Raw genomic sequence first — 17,763 nt, 5'->3', positions numbered from 1 at the left:
TCTGCCTGCCTCTCTGCTTACGTGTGATCTTTCTCTCTGTCAAATAAAGAAAATTTTTAAAAAAAGAAAAAAATTTTTTAGAAATTTTATTTATTTGAGAGAGAGGCAGTGAGTGAGCTGGGGGAGGGGCAGGGAGAAGTACAAGCAGACTCTGTACTGAGTGGCAGCTTGGAGCCTGGCAAGGGGCTGATCTCACAACCCTAAGATCATGACCTGAGCCAAAATCAAGAGTCGGCCACCTAACCGACTGAGCCACCCACGCTCACCCAAGTGAGATTTTTTTGAAGGTTCATTGTTTAAACTGTATTCCAAATGTCATACCAGTTTACACTGTATACTAGCATCTTAACTGCCCAAATGATAGAACAGAGCTTTAAAAATGTTTCTCTAGGGTTGTTTTGGTTTATATGTTGAGATGATCCAGAAAACCATTAAAAAGGGAATTTGTAGAGATAAAACATTTGGCTGACTGGTACATATTTTAGTAAAGCCTCAATGTTAAGCCAGAGGCCATTACTTATACTCATGATGTCTTAGACATGGGAAAATGCTTCTAATTTTTGCAACATAAAAGAAGTATGATGACAGCGACAAAACTGAATGGCTAGCCAGACAGATATGCTGGTTTGAAAGATAGAGTGCAGATTTGAACATTGTACTCAGTCTCCATTTAAAATTCTAAAGGTTTTTTACTCTGCATATGGGAGTTTGTTGTATTTAGAGGTATTTTTATAAAACTAGAAAGTAATAGAGAGCAAGTTTGGCATTGCTAAAATGTATGCCACTACTGTCAGAAGTTGCAAGTACAGCGGTGCCTGGGTGACTTCGTCGGTTAAGCAACTGCCTCTGGCTCAGGTCATGATCCCAGAGTCCTGGGATCAAGCCCCACACTGGGCTCCCTGCTCAGTGGGAAGCCTGCTTCTCCCTCTCCCCCTGCTCATGCTCTCTTTCTCACTCAGTCGCTCTTACAAATAAATAAATAAATTTTTTTTTAGAAATTTACATTTTATTTTATTTTTTTTCTCTGTGTCTTCTTTTTCTTACCTTTATTTTTTTTAATTTTTTTTCCAATTTATTTATTTTCAGAAAAACAGTATTCATTATTTTTTCACCACACCCAGTGCTCCATGCAAGCCGTGTCCTCTATAATACCCACCACCTGGTACCCCAACCTCCCACCCCTCCGCCACTTCAAACCCCTCAGACTGTTTTTCAGAGTCCATAGTCTCTCATGGTTCACCTCCCCTTCCAATTTACCCAAATTCCCTACTCCTCTCTAACGCCCCTTGTCCTCCATGCTATTTGTTATGCTCCACAAATAAGTGAAACCATATGATAATTGACTCTCTCTGCTTGACTTATTTCACTCAGCATAATCTCTTCCAGTCCCGTCCATGTTGCTACAAAAGTTGGGTATTCATCCTTTCTGATGGAGGCATAATACTCCATAGTGTATATATTTTTAAAAAAGAAGTTGCAACTACATTTATCTTTATTAAACTGTTAGTTTGATGGTATTTTCTGTGATAATAAAGGTTGTGTTATAATATAAAAATTAACAAATGTTTAATTAATTTAGGTAATTGAAATGCCAATCTTTTTTGGAATCCTTCAGTATTATGACTTGCTTGTGGGAAATTTATTTGCTTTTCATGTTTACTAAATATACAATCTATACTTGTTTTCTGCTGTTCAAAAATAAAATAAATCTTAGTTAAATTTTTGGATCAGTATCATCTTAATAACTTGCTCATTGACTGAGAACCTCTACATAGCAACTTGTTCAGTATATTGAGACACTGAAAAGCCCCCTCACTTTAAGTTCTTGGAAAGAAAGTTTTTCTTTCTTCTTCTTTTTTTTTTTTCTTATGAGAGACTGATGGAAGCCTGCATTTTATTTATTTATTTTAAAATTATTTTTACTTACACATAATGTTATTATTTGCCCTAGGGGTACAGGTCTGTGAATCCTCAGGCTTACACATTTCACAGCACTCACCATAGCACATACCCTCCCCAATGTCCATAACCCAACCACCCTCTCCCAACCCCCTTACCCCCCAAGCCACCCTTAGTTTGTTTTGTGAGATTAAGAGTCTCTTATGGTTTGTCTCCCTTCCAATCCCATCTTGTTTCATTTTTTCAGAAGGAAAAGTTTTTCTTAAGAAAGAACCTAAGGAATGCCTGAGTTAAGCATCTGCCTTCTGCTCAGGTCGTGATCCCAGGGTCCTGGGATTGAGTCCCACATCAGGATCCTTGCTCAGCAGGGAACCTACGTGTTTCCCTGCTTGTACTCGCTTGTGCTTTCTCTCTCTCTCTCTGGCAAATAAATAAATAAAATCTAAAAGAAAGAAAAAAAACAGATAATTTTCATTGTAATATTAAAGAGGGGTGCTAAAATTAAACAATGATGTTCCTTTAATCTGCTTCAGTGGCAAATCAGAGATCTTCTGGCAGCTTGGTTCATATACACATAATATTCAGCAAACTTACCTTGTCAATGATAGATTAGTTAGAAGCTAACATTTAGATAATTTTTCTGGTTTAATACATATACCAAGGCTTTGGAATGTCAAATTTAAGGAATTGTGCCCCTATATAGTATTATCGATTATGTTTAGAAAATTAAAACAAACTAGAAAAGATTTATTGATTAAAATAATTATTAATTTTTGTGATGACATTCACTATAGAGTATGTATATTTGGAAAAAAGAATTTTGGCATTTCACATAGGAGGAAAAAATTTCAGTTCTTAATTTTGTAACTCTGCTTTTTAATTTTCATGTTCTAAAATATATCCAAAATCTACCCCTGTCAGATTATTGTAGAAGTCTTTCATTATTAAAGTATAAAGATTTCTACTTATAATCAAATTATATATCCCCAAATCATAGCTAAATTGTTTTTGTTCACTGTGTTTAGCAGTATGAAAATACACTTCAAAAAATACCTGTGTCATCCATGAACTCTGATAATAGATTAAAGTTAAAAATTTAACTTTTGGGGCACCTTGGTGGCTCCGTGGGTTAAGGCCTCTGCCTTTGGCTCTGGTCATGATTCCAGGGTCCTGGAATCGAGCCCCACGTTGGGCTCTCTGCTCAGCAGGGAGCCTGCTTTCTCCTCTCTTTCTGTCTGCTTCTCTGCCTACTTGTGATCTTCATCTGTCAAATAAATAAATAAAATCTTTTAAAAAAATTAACTTTTGCAATGAATAAAATGTTAAAATTTCTGTTCTTAATTAGTACTTTAGTAATTTTTTATTTTCAACATTTCTGTTTTCTTTTCAACTTTGTAGGTATAACATGCAAAGGCCACATACGGCTTTTAAAATGCTTAACTTTACAAACTTGGTGATCTTTGTATACAAAAGTAGAGAGGAGCTTTTTGTGAAGTTAGTGACATTTTAAAGAAAACTCATGTATGTCTTGAGAGAATGTATTAAAACTTGCTTTAAAAAATGATGAGCCTCAGGTCATGATCTCAGGGTCCTGGGATCAAGCCCCACATCGGGCTCTCTGCTTAGCAGGGAGCCTGCTTCCCCCCTCTCTCTCTGCCTGCCTCTCTGCCTACTTGTGATCTCTCTCTGTCTATCAAATAAATAAATAAAAATCTTTAAAAAAAAATGATGAGCCATATCTTAGACTCAATAGGAAAAGTGTATTGCAGTACCAAGCCTTAGCATCTGCTAGTCTGCTTCTTTCTAGTTTAAGTACTATAAGGTTAAGCATTTTTTCCAAACTATAGGATTACATATGTGTTTTTACTTCTCATTTTTATTGGTGGTGTTATTAGTTAGAACATGAAGCTATATGGGTTAAGGGCAAATTTGGTTCTTTTATGAGCCATTTAATTTTCATCTTTTCTGTGCCTGTATTTCTTAAATATGTGGAATGAAAATGTAATTCCATACTCTTATGAAAGAGAAGGTGTATGTCCTACTAATTATGAGGGTAAGGAAAAATGAATGTCTCTGGAAGTATGATACAAATTTCATACTTTATCTAACTTTAACCTATATATGCAGTTTTCAGAAACTATTGCCAGTGAAAACTTGCTTTTGGGTAGTGTAGTATGCAAGTACTGTTTAGGGAGAAGTGGGGTTGTTCTTGAGTAATTAGTGCATTTGAGCTACTGTAGCCTGGGTAGTAATTAGATAACATTGGGATTTGCTAAGCCCTGCTTATTCTAAGAAGACTCTATCCTTACAGCCCATAAGTCTCCAAAAGTTTCCCCCAGAAGAGGTTACTTCTGCTTTAAATTTAATCTGACCATCCCATAGCTAAAAGGTCATAGTAGAATAGCTTTCCTCCCTTTAAGGTTTGACACATGAATCATTTTGTGTAAAAGTAAAAACTATAATCTCTCTTCACAGCCGTGACATCTTATGAAGATCTTGGACTCTTTGCATTTGGGTTACCTGGAAAGGTAAATTTATTTTTTTTTCCTCTTCACTGTCTCCCAAATCCATAGAGACATTTTTTACCCTTCCATTTCTAGTTAAAAGAGATAGATATATCTAAGAGAAAGAAATTAGGAGACTAAAAGGAAACTAAAGTGAAGAAAGAATGATGGGAACAGAAAGGCAAAGAGAAGAAATCTCTCTATACTCCCTTATGGAAGTTGCATCTATAAATTTAATTTGACACTTAACTCTTAGTATTTTTCACGCTAATGAAGGAGAACAGTGACTTGAATGATTTTATAACTGTAACAATGGCCTGTTTTAATTTTTTTTTAATTAATTTTGATTCTATTAGCTAGGCAAATCCTCATAAAGGTAGGAAAAGAGAGAAGCATAGAATTAAGATTATGGCATGATTGGGCTCCTGGGTGGCTCAGTGGGTTAAGCCTCTGCCTTTGCTCAGGTCATGATCCCAGGGTCCTGCGATCAAGCCCCGTGTCAGGCTCTTTGCTCCCTGGGGAGCCTGCTTCCCCCTCTCTCTCTGCCTGCTTCTCTTCCTACTTGTGGTCTCTCTTTCTCTCTCTCTCTCTGCAAATAAATAAATAAGTAAAAATCTTTAAAAAAGAAGATTATGGCATTACTATTTACAAAACTTTTAATTAGATGATTATATCATTTAAGAGCTGAAGAGTGCTAAAAGATGATTGAGCTATTTCTCATTTATAGGTAAGGAAATGAAAGCCCAGAGAAATGAAGAGGCCAGTTTGTCCACAGTTACTTAACGCCAGTATTATATCGTAGAACTCCAGACTCTAAATCAACTGCTTTTCCTCCTCAGAATAATAGAAATAACAGTAATATTTATTGGGCATTTGTTTGTGATAAGCATATGAAACTAAATTGAGAGGTAGAGGAAACAATGTCTTCTTCCACAGATAATCAGGAGTTAAATATTTTTGTGAGTGCTGTAGTACTTCATTTCTGAAGATCTGTCATACTTTTAAAACCCATTTTTATGTTGTTTGCAAATAGGACTTTTTCTTCTCATTTGTAAATCTGTTGTTTGTGTTTTGTGTTTGTTTATTTTGTTTTTAATCTTAAAGGATACAGTATCCTTAGCCGGCCAAACCAACTTCTAAGTAGTGAGTCTGGGAGGAAAAAGATACAGCCACATAATAGGGGAAAAGCCTGTATTTACGTTCAAATTCACTTTGTTTTTAAAGTACAAAAGGAAATATTCAAAACGTGCTGTGTAGCCTCATGGTTTGGGCCTTGTCTTAATAACCTGAAACATGAACAAAATGGAGAATAGGTTACTTGCAGGTAAAGGGTTCCGTTAATCATCCTGATAACAGTTTTTCTTTCCTGAAGACAGGGATGTTTGGTATAATCATCATCAGTTTCCTGTGTCCAGTTTAACCAAGGAAGAAGATGATGTTATTTATATGTACAAAAGAACTCTCAAATGAATTTTGTATGATCCATAAATATGACTCTAAGCATCATGACTGTTATTTCACACTAGCATTTCCTGCATTCCTTGACTAGTAGAATCTAAAAGAATTAAGAGGCCCCCTTTCCCTAAAACTCTGAAATAGTTGCATTATCATTCATGTACGCACTCAGTTCTTAGGAGGCAAGTACATGGACAGGGGATACTCTAAATGAGGAGTTGCTGTTTGCTTGCCCCCCCCCTTTTTTTTTTTTACTTCCTCTCCACTTCCATAATTGGGTTGAAACCTTCCTATTTCCTTCTTTCCAGTTATGATGCAGATGTAGATAGGACATGATAAGATAACATTGTTCGGAAATATGTTTAAATTTTTTGAACTTTTGAAGAAAGATTTTTAAAATTGTCTATAAATCAATTTATTTACTCATCAAACAAATAATTGAGTTAATACCATGTGCCATGCACTATACTATAGTAGCCTCTGAACACATAGATAGGTAGATAGACATACTGGCTTTCTAGATCTTGAGTGCTTATATTCAGCACTTAAGATGGAAAGATAATCATGAATAATTGGATTTTACTGTTTTTTTGCAATATATTAGTAGAAATCCAAATTTCATGTATGACTGACAATAGCTATCAATTGCATATGAAAGAGTGTGCAAAAGCTCAAAATAGTCTTTTCATAAGTAACTGTGACATTTTGAAGATTTTATTTATTTGACAGACAGAGATCACAAGTAGGCAGAGAGGCAGGCAGAGAGAGAGGAGGAAGCAGTCTCCCTGCGGAGCAGAGAGCCCGATGTGGGACTCCATCCCAGGACCCTGAGATCATGACCTGTGCTGAAGGCAGAGGCTTTAACCCACTGAGCCACGTAGGTGCCCCAACTGTGGCATTTTATACTAAACTTTAAATGAGTTAACATGCAACATTTATTCTGGAAAAGTTAAGAGTGGCAACTACTGCCATCTTCAAAGACACCTGTCATTAGCCTCAAGGCCTCCAGTGTTTCCATCATAGGCAATGATGGAATTCCAATGGAATTCCTAATAGAGGTGAGTCTGAGAGGTGATCTGTTCCCAGTCCATGAACTGAATGATCCTAGGTAGCTAGGCCATTCCAAATATCCATTGGGGGGTGTAGATCCACCCAAGATTTCTGCGATTGAAAGACCTAAGTAGAAGTAGAATGTTTAGTCATTTCCTTTGAGTACATCTGATTACCAAGAATGGATAAGGTGTCTTGAGTTTCCTGGGAAGTTTATCTGAATCACAAGCCATCAAACCTACAAGCTCAACTTAGTCCTTAGGCATACTGGTTTGGCTTACTTTTTTTTTTTTTAACTGATTGCCAGCTAAGAGTATGAAATTTAGAAAGAATTCCATTTCTGACTTTTCTTGAAAAATTAATGAAATGTAGAAGATCTAGCTACATTGGATGCACATTCTCATATGCCAGCACTGGCCAGAGCTGAGCAGCAGCTACCCTAGTTTGAAAGGGGGAGGAGTTCTCCAATAGACTACAGTCTTTACGACTTTCTTTTTTGTCTTAACACTAAGCCCACTTCATATTATTGAGTTTGAAATAGCTTACTTAAAATTTCAAATTTGAGAAAATGTGGGCTCTAGAGGTTTCTGCTCTAGACTTTACTAATTCCTGGGACAGGATGTTCAAAAATTTGCTCTATGGCGTGCTGACACACTCAGAAGACTATATGAGTTTCTTCTCTGCAAAACGGTACCTGCGCAGTATACATCAAGCTGTAGCAGTTGACCTACTAAAGCAATGTCACGTTCTACCTCTAAAGCAGTGAAAAAGGGAGAATGAGACCAGATAGATTTAATTTCAATTTTTCACTACTTTGATAATCACCAGTTACTAGCTTTTTAACACTTTTAACTGTTTAAAATGATTGCCAAGAAAATTTTCCAAAGCATTCTTTATAGTAACTGTGGAACTATTAAAGAAAGGCTTTTTATGTGATAATAATTAGTTTTATGTATTACAAATGGCTGACAATGTATTTTCAATTTCTCTTCACTTCTGCATCTGTTTTTTAGTAATGGTTGTGGGATTTTAATAAAATACGGGTCCTTTTATATTATTTCTTCTTTCATCTTGTGAATGCATTTGTTCTTTTATAGGTGGTGGTAGCCGGCACCATCCTGATTCAGAATATTGGAGGTAAGCCACTGAAGGCGCACTGCTTACGCATAAATGGGTGGCAGCAATTTCTTCCTTTTGTTTATTGTCTTACTACCAGTCTAGCTGGGAACCTGGACCTCTGCACCCATAGGTATCTTCAGAAACCTTCAGTGTTGGTCTTATTACTTTCAGTCTTTCTCTCTCTCTCTCTCTTTCTCTCTCTCTCTTTTTAAGATCCTTTTTATTAACAGCCTTTGTAGGACAGTAGCTTCTAAATTTAGTTCCAGGTAAATCCTTTATTTCAGTCTTGTTCTTAGGTCTGGAATATACCTCTAAAGCACTGGCTTTCTGTAGTTGTGGTAGTGTTGTAAGATACAGTTTAGAAAAACTCTCCAGGTGATTCTAAAATATTTCCCCTCTGCTTTTGTCCTAATTACTGCATTGGCATATACTGCTTCAGAGGCAGTGATGTTTCCTGGACTGTGAGCGATCTGGCATAGATAAGTAATATCCTGTTATAACCAAGAAATTTAAAATGACAGGGTAGTTTAAAAAATAAACAAACCTGGGGCGCCTTGGTGTCTCAGTTGGTTAAGCATCTTCAGATTTCCCTGCAGGTCATGATCTGAAGGTCATGAGATTGAGGCTAGCAGTGGTCTACGTGCTGGGTGTGGAGCCTGTGTAAGATTCTCCCTCTCCCTCTCCCTCTGCCCTCCCTCTCTAAAAAAATTAACAAACAAACCTGAAACAAATAAGAACCGTTCTCACATGTATCTTGCATCTTGTTTTCATTTAAAAAGATCCCAATATTGAGAACCATGTAGAAACAAAAATTACTGTTAATTATGGACAGTTACTAACTAAATGTATTAAATATTTAATATGGGAGTCATGTTTGTATATTTTGTAAGAAGCTATATAGTGCTGAACAAGGTCTTAATTTTCTTGTACCATTAACTGAGGGCTAAATAAATGCTAGTAGTTTAAAGGAAAATACACAGGGAAGGTTGACATGCATTTCGGAACTTACACAAGATTGTATGGTCAGAGGAAATTTTAATCTTATTTCTTATGTGTAACAGTTCAAAATAATTTAAAGATGACAGCTTTAATAAAGTTCAACTCTGATTCTCAAGAGATCTGAGCTATTTTACTTTAAGTATTGTTCAACCAAATTCAGTCTTTAATGGGTTTCTTGGTCAAGGAAAAACTTAACATTCCAACAACAAATTATACCTGCCATTGTTTTGGGAATCCTGAACATGCATGTTTTAATTCTTTGAATGCACATGGAAAAAAGAGAAGAATGCTTTTTTGGGTGTCATACCAAATAATCTCCTTCTAACACACACTGCTTCATCTTCACACTAGAAGCCAATAACTAGTCTCTTCTTTTATGAATTTGCGTAATGCCATTGAATTTAAGATCTGCTTTAGAATAATTTATCTTATTTTAGCAAATATAATAGCTTAAATATACACTTGTAATGGCTAATATGAGTGTATATATGTTTTTTAAAGATTTTATTTATTTGAGAGAGAGAGAGCACAAGCAGGGGGAGGAGCAGAGTGGAGAAGCACATCCCCCCCTCACCCCAAGCAGGGAGCCTGATGGGAAGTTCAATCCCAGGACCCCAGGACCTGATCTGAGCTGAAGGCAGATACTTAACCAACTGAGCCACCCAGGTGTCCCTATATGAGTGTATATTTTAATATTTTCAGTCCCTCATTATTCTATCTTATTACTGAGAACCATCGCATTTTGTTTAGGTTAGGTTGAACTATTGTTTGGCATTTTATGTAGAATTTTTTTTTTTAAGATTTTATTTACTGATTTAAGAAAATGTGAGCGTACACATGAGCAGGTGGGAGGGGCAAAGGGAGAAGCAGACTCTCCACTGAGCAGGAATCCTAACTTGGGGCTGATCCCAGGACCTGAGATCATGCCCTGAGCTGAAGGCAGCCGCTTAACTGACGGAGCCACCTAGATACCCCTTATACAGTATTTTCAGTCCAGGAATTTGGATCCGAATGTGTGACCCTGCCAAAATGCCCACCGTTATATTCTTGGTATCTTTCACTCTCATCCCTTCCTTGTTCTCTAATCTTGTATCTGTTATTGTACATGATCTATTTTAGCACTTTTTATTAGAATGAAGCTATTTCTGTATATGCTCTTCTCCCCTACTCTCTTGTAAGCTCTTCCAAGGCAAGGGCTTGGTCTCATTTCTTTTTGTACTCCCAGAAACTAGCACAAGGGCTTGATAAACCTTTGTTGAGCTGAACGGAGCTGAATATGATCTGTATGAGCTATGTCCAAGTACTTTGTAATATTCTAGATATATTTATCAAGAAAAAAAAGAAAAAGGAATGGCTAGACTGATCACTAGCCTTAAATATTTGAAAAGCTGACACGAAATTAAAAAAACAAAAAAAAGTTCTAGAAAGAGAAAGTCCTAGAAAGGACTCCTGCATCTGATGGCAGATAAATCAGCAATTCTCTCAGCCCTAAGTATGTTGATTTGCTTGTTTGCTTTTTATTATTATAACCTTTTTTAAGAAAAAGTGACTTAAGGTCCCTGGGTGGTGGCATTGTTGGTTAAGTTGCCAACTCCTGGTTTGGGCTTAGGTCATGATCTCATGGGTTGTGAGATTGAGCCCCATGGGGGATCCTTCTCTTTCTGCCCCTACCCCCACATGTGTGCACATTCTCCCTCCCTCCCCCTCTCTCTCTCAAATAAACAAATCTTTAGAGAAAAGAAGAAATATTGGCTTAGAAACAGTCACGGTAATTTTTAATGTCCCTCAAATTCAGAAAAGCTGATAATGTTTAGTTTTTAGAAAAATGTCCTCATGATTTTCTTCATATTGGCTACAGGGTAATTTATTGAGAACCCACGAAGTAAAAACTGAAATATTTTCAGAGCTGCCTTCTATTGTTTTGTCAGATATGCATAAATCATTCCTTTATTAGAGTAGAATTGCAAGCTTGCTCTTGTGAGCAGAGCACTGGACCAGAAGTCAGGTACCTTGAATTCTGTCTACTGCCACTAGATAGATAATCATGTATCTTGGGGAAATCCCTCCCTTACCCTCTTGGCTTCAGTTTCCTTTTAGCTAAATCACTGTGGGAATAGGATGGGTAACAGGGACTTCATTCAGGTCCTTTCTTGCCCCCAAATTCTAATTCTAATTTGGCACTTTGGGAGGTGTGTTAACTCCTTCAGGGTATTGAAATATTTTTATTACAGTTAAGTTCGGTAGGAGGGTTATACTTTGCTCAAAAGATGATTTGGTCTTTTCTTAGGTAATGAACACATCAGTAACTATTGTTCTGAAAGCTCTCATGGATGCTGTTCTTTGTCAAAAAAGGGGAGTCTCGGTTTTTCAAACTACCCTTTGTGGCAGCTGCTGAGCCTTTGGGGTTAAAGTATAGGGACTCTAGTTTTAAGAAGGAATTTTTTGATTGATATAAGTTGGTTCTGTGGAGTCCTTAACACCTACTAGGTATGTATGCTTGAGAAGAAACAACATACTGATTTGGGAGGTTCCTGGCTATGTCGTGCATATGACGTTATTTTTCACAGTGGATTTTGCCTTTTTTCTTTATTAATTAGGAACATGTTGGATATTTATAAGATGATAGAAGTATATAGCATCACATTGAAATTTTAGGCTTTTACATGCCCATCTGAATGTAATCTGGTTCTGATACCATTTTCTGAAATGTAGGATGATCCTTATTAGTATAAACGGTCTGAGTTTTTGCCCTGATTGGTTAGAAATGAAAAATGGATATCATAGATCCTTTCTAGGTCAAACATTCTACTAGACGCTTTAATTGTACTTACAACTACTTCTTCTTCTTTTTTTGAGAGAGAGAGAGAGAGCGCGAGAGCAAACAAGCAGGGAGGGGCTGAGGGAGAGAGAGTGTCTTAGGCAGGCTTCAGCGCCAGCATGGAGCCTGCTGTAGGGCTCAATCTCACAACTCTGAGATCATGACCTGAGATGAAATCGAGTCGGGTGCTCAACCTACTAAGCCACCCAGGTGCCCCGGTACTTAAAACTCTTCAAGGGAGATGAAATCCTCATTTTACAGAGGAAAAAGTCAGTGCATGGAGGGGATAAATAACTTGCTTACCTTTACTAAACCCTTGATAAAGCTGGGACTCAACTTCACTGTCTAGTTCTAAAGCCTTTATCCTTCCTGCTGTGATACAGTGTTTGAAAATCTCTGAAAAGATTAAATGCTGAGGATTTAAAAACTCACTGGATATAGGGACTATGTGTTTTTATTTATTTTCCTAACTTGACCTAATTTCTGGTAGAGGAGCTCAATAAATAATATTTGTTGAATTCTAAAATTTCTACTTAAAAGTAAAAGTCTAAGATTCTGCCTCAAAGAGATAGTCTTATATACTATATAGATGATAGAAAGAGACTTGAAAATCCATAGCATGATTTATAGACTGGAATTATATAAAAATTAAAAGACTGAAAGTATTGAGTAGAGTCCAATCTTATTTATATAAAATAGAATATAAAATGTTTTGAAATATGTTTTCAGGTTAGGTAATCATGTCTTAGATTAATGCTTCCTAACTCTTATGTGCTTTGTAACATTTAAACATTTTTCAGTTTTCTTAGGATTTTATGTCCTTGATGAATCTATGAGAAAATGGAGCAGAGAGACGTTTAAAGTCAAAATGATCATGGATTGCTCTTGATCAATACTTGTTACATGGATGTTTCAGTGAAGACCCAGTTGTTCCCTACATCTCCTTATTACAGAAATCCAAGTAATTTGCTCAGTCATTTATGTTCTTATTACCTAGCACATTGTAGGTATGTAGTAATATTTATGATAGGAAGAAAAGAAGGAACAAGAGAAGGAGAGTGAGAAGGAAAAGCCAGCCGTGTGGCTCAGTTATTCCTTAGGAGGAAGAGAATTGATCAGCTGGGAAGAGGAGACCATGGAATAGATTAGTGAGTATATAGTTTCTTTAGGAAAGAATTTACTGTCACAACTTTACAGGAAACCTTTTTTTCACCCAGCATCAATGAGGCACCAAGTATTAATCACAGGGCACTGGTGTAGTCTAACAAATTATTTGGAAAAATATAGTGTCTTTGAAAAAAAATCTCTAAACTTTGTGATAGAAAAAAAATTGTGACTCAAGAAATTTAGCACTCTTATTTTAAGCTGATGGAAACTTTTTTGTCTTTGGAATATGGAGAGCCCTCAAGCAAGTATTTTATTACTTCCAAGTGATTCCTGATCTCCCCCCCCCAAAATAATGAATTAGGGAGCTGAAAGAAGTACTAGTAATAGCCCCCAGCTGCCCATTTCCCTAGGCTCTGAGAGTCATGGCTGCTGGGACACAAAGTCAGAAAAGAGACATCTGGAAGTTTTAATATTTAATGCTGTAACAGGCATGAGAACTCTGGCTTAGGGTTTGGATTTGGTGGGCTATTAGTAAAAGGAAGAACCCTAGTAGCAAGTAAGTGTACATAGTTTCCACATAGTTCCTCTAGCTGTGTTGCATTATGAGATTCTTTTCCTAAAAACCTAAGTAAGTAGTTAGTTTCACATTCATCTGAACTCTTGAGATAGACCATTTAGTAGGCTTAAATATTCCTAGTATTCAAACCATAAACCCCAAATTGTTTTTAGTCAAACCAGAGAAAGTCCTGTGAACTAGAAGTGCATGATAAAGTGGAGTTACTTGATGTTTTTTCTGGTTTTATGTCCTACTCATCTCAAAGTGTGGAAAGGTTAGTGACTCTGAGTATGTTAAATCCTTACTTTGCTCTTTATAAAATATGAAGGACCACTATCAATAGCATATTAATTTTTTAAAGCCCCAATTTCTTAAAGGAGATTAAAGATTGAACCACTGCTATATATTTTGAAAGTAGAACCCTAAACATTACTGGAACCTCCTGAAAGTGCTAGAATGATCTAGATTTTCCATTTTGGCACAGATCCCACAAACCTTATCCCAGCAGTCTTGATTAATACCTCAGTCTGGAAATCTTAAGTTTTAAGAGAAACTCTGCAGCCTTTTTTAATACTCTGGCAGCATAATTTCTAAATCTCATCATCAGAAATGTATAAATAAGTTGAGAACTATAAAAATTTCAAATTCTCAGAATTTTTAAAATTCACAATTTAATATTAAATAAATTAGAAACTATTTGGTTTTATTTTCTGCCTTTTTTTGTAGGATAGTGAAGTCATTTTAGATGTTTTAGTTTGTACTCTCCCCTGGGAGACTGGAATTGGGCGTGCTGTTACAACGCCATCTGCTGGTCAGCTCATCTGTAAACGTACTGCAGCTTCTTTGAACCTGAGCAGTACTGTCCAGAAATTCTAGAAAGTACTACTTCAGAGTGGGAAAGATGCAGGAAATTTGGAAGGAGATTTTTTTTTTCCACAAGTAAAAATTTATTTTCACAGATAAAATTTGCTGGCAACATGTCACTTTAAAAAGGTTTTGAGGGGCACCTGGGTGGCTCAGTGGGTTAAGCAGTTAAGCGACTGCTTTGGGCTCAGGTCATGATCCCAGGGTCCTAGAATGTGGGTTCCCTACTCAGTCCTCAGAAGAAGTCCCTGCTTCTCCCTCTGCCTCTGCCTGCTGCTCCTCCTGCTTGTGCCCTCTCTTTCTCTCTCTGTGTCAAATAAATACATAAAATCTTTCAAAAAAAATTTAAAAAATTTTTTCTGAAAGTAATATATTTCTTAGTAGTAATTTTTAAAAATTATTTATGTGACTATAATTGACACACAATGTTACATTAGTTTCAGGTGTACAACTTAGTGATTTGACATATTTATACATTATGCTGTGTTCACCACAAGCCTAGCTGCCATCTGTCTTGTTACATTGCTATTACACTATCCTCCACTGTATTCATTATGCTGTACTGTTTATTCCTGTGACTTATTGAAGCTTATTGGAGGATTTCAGAATAGTAAATATTCTCCTTTCGTGTTCAAATTTAAGATCTTGATAAATGGTAAAAAACAAAGATAAACATTTTCCTAGGGTTATGGTGAAAGTTTTCCTCCATGTATTTTGATTTCCATTTATGTACAAATTAAGGAAATGGCATTTTGGGGGGTTTTAGAAAAAGAGGTTGTCTTGTGTACTATTTTGAGCGGGGATAGACTCTCACTGGCATTTGGACATTTGAGAGGGGCACCAGGTTAATAAGACAAGTTGAGTAGAATAAACCTGTTGCTATACATGACTAAAAACATGTTTGAAGTAAAACTGAGTCTCTCAGATGGAAAGGCAAACTTATTATTTCCTCCCATAGTACATCTGTTTAGGGCTGGCTGACTAATCTTTTAAGAAGTTGCTGAACTTCTTCCAAGTGCTGAAAACCTCATTCTGTTTTAAAAATAGCTGTATGTAATCTTATCTTCATACGTGTATTTTAAGAGTTTAACAAAAAGGGTAATTATTTTTGCAAACTAATGATTTTTTAGGCCCAAACTTCAAATGAGGCTTTTAATTTTTTTTAAAGAGTCCTGGGAAAAATAGTCCATGAGAGTTCAGGGTTTTGGGGAAGAGTTTTGTTTGTTTCATTTCAGTTTGATGTTAATATCTCAAATGTGTGAGAATAGGAAGCTTTTCCCTCTGAATTACAATAATAGTTGCAGATGCATCAGAATCATAGTGGTAGATGAGCAGTAGAGGCCCTCAGGAAACTCCTTAGCTTATCTGAGGACTTTTGGATTAATAATTTTATCAAACCAGCTACAAAGCTGAAATAAATTACATTGAAAATATATGTCAAAGTGAAATGAGTGTAGTATTTTTAAGACTTCTCATTCATTTCCTTTATCTTACCCATTGACATCAGCATTTGTAAGCAATTGTCATTTAAATGCCGATGAAAAAGACGCAAAATAATTCTAGAGAGTGGTCCTTTTGACAGACCTCCCTTATTTTTCTTTGCAGTAGTGATTTCTTCTTCACTTTGCTCCTGCACTTTTCCCTGATAGTTAATAGGGCACATTTCTCAAGCCAGACTGGCTTTTTCTACTATCACTACGTTGGGCAGGTTACTTCCATTTCTGTATCTGTGGAATAAATATCTACCTCACAGTTTTGTGGTAAAGGTTAATTAAGAAAATAGCTTGCAAATCACTTAGAATACTGTGAAGCATGGAATAGGCATTCAGAACCCCCAGATGTTCACTGTTATGATTCTTCTCTCAACAGGGCGCTTTCCCCTTTTCTGTTGTTTCTGACATCTCTCCCTTCAACCTCCATGTTCCCAGTTCACGTGTTTCTCTTCTATGATTAGATCAACCAATACTAATATCTTACTACTTGCTATTGCCTAATCAGATTTTGCCCTATTTTAGTCATTTCTTAATATACCAGTTGCTTTTCCACATGGTTTTCAAAGAATACTTTCAATTTCTGTGTTGTGATTAGATTGACAGATTTTTAAAAATTTCCTTCCCAGGGTAGTTTCCATTAAATGAGTTCTACTAGTTATGTTTAAGATGAAGGAGAAAAGAATACTTACTTAGTTTATGTGGTAAAAGTAAATGATTTGTAATGGCTTGAATACCTGTCATCAAGGTATGTCTTCTAGCACCAAGTCTTCTGGCTTGCTAGTTGGGGGGGCTAGAATCACTTAACCATAATGAAGGCTAAAATGGATGACCCTGTTACAGCTGTTAATTTAGAGAACAATGTGGTGTGTCTTGTATTAGGAGTCTATGCTATGTATTGATGTCAGCAAAAATCATTTACAAATTCTTGCTTATGACCTGTCTCTAAAATAAGTCTTTAAACACTTCCTTATGCCATTAATAGAAGACATGAGACAAGAGCTGTGGCAGGCAGCTGTTTGATCTAGTGAACCTTTTGGTTAAAAACAATGGATATGTGAGCCTTACTATTGATATTATATCTTTAAAACTTTTCTTATTTTATTTTATTGAGCTAATTGTCCTTTTTATGTGAATCTAAGATATATTTCCTAAGTTACTGCATGTTTGGCAATCTCTTTTATTTCTTCTCTGTATTATATATAATATGTTAAGGTGCTAGGTCCTCGAAGGGAAGTTTACTTGTGGTTAAGAAAAAATGATTAAGACAGTAAAAAGGATAGTGTTTTTGTTTTACCTGCTTAATTAGTGGGGCTTTTCCTCATCGGGAGTTGTGTGGTTTTGTAGCTCTTAAAACAAACACCAGCATTCAGTAAGAAAGAAGCAGTATTTTGCGTGTTTTATTATATCTTGTATGCTGAGATCTCTTTTTGAGAGAGAAACATATGTTTGGTGCGTTCATGTTTCTTGAAATATACATGATTCTTCAGACTGGAATCTAATGAAATAGGACTCCCATTTGAAAACCAAAGAGTTAAGGCTACAACAGAGGATAAAAGTGATCAGATGATTAGCCAGGGGCTAATAGAAATTCTGGGAAGAATGACAGATTGTATATTAGGAAGAAATACGATATCATATTCATTGAAGCTTTTACAACTAAAGATCTAAAAGAAATAATAGAAAATTACTGAAAGAGATGAATGTCTGAAACTTTAGAAATGCATGTGGTGTTGGATTAATCCAAGCAAGAAAGACTGATGGTCAGATAATAAATTACATTGTATAGGAAGTCTGCATTCCTTTTGTTCAAGGTACTTTTTCCTCTTTTTTTCCTTGCAAGATTCATTTAAACAGCTCTAGGCCAGTTTCAGAAAATTCAGCTCATGATTTTCATTATAC

The 17,763-nt window shown here is 36.1% G+C and overlaps 1 protein-coding gene across 1 annotated transcript in view; it reads left to right on the top strand.

Moving 5' to 3' along the window:
• SLC38A6 (solute carrier family 38 member 6) overlaps nt 1-17,763 on the top strand; it is a 69,237-nt gene that overhangs the window by 14,799 nt on the left and 36,675 nt on the right. Inside the window, exons 4-5 of the mRNA XM_044232491.1 lie at nt 4,375-4,427; nt 8,006-8,045. Of these exons, the coding sequence (XP_044088426.1) occupies nt 4,375-4,427; nt 8,006-8,045 (93 nt within the window). The remainder of the gene's footprint in view (nt 1-4,374; nt 4,428-8,005; nt 8,046-17,763) is intronic.

This window comes from Neovison vison, chromosome 13 (genome assembly GCF_020171115.1).
Source record: "Neovison vison isolate M4711 chromosome 13, ASM_NN_V1, whole genome shotgun sequence".
Classification (NCBI taxonomy): Eukaryota; Metazoa; Chordata; class Mammalia; order Carnivora; family Mustelidae; genus Neogale; species Neogale vison.
This window is presented reverse-complemented; position numbering and strand designations above follow the sequence as displayed.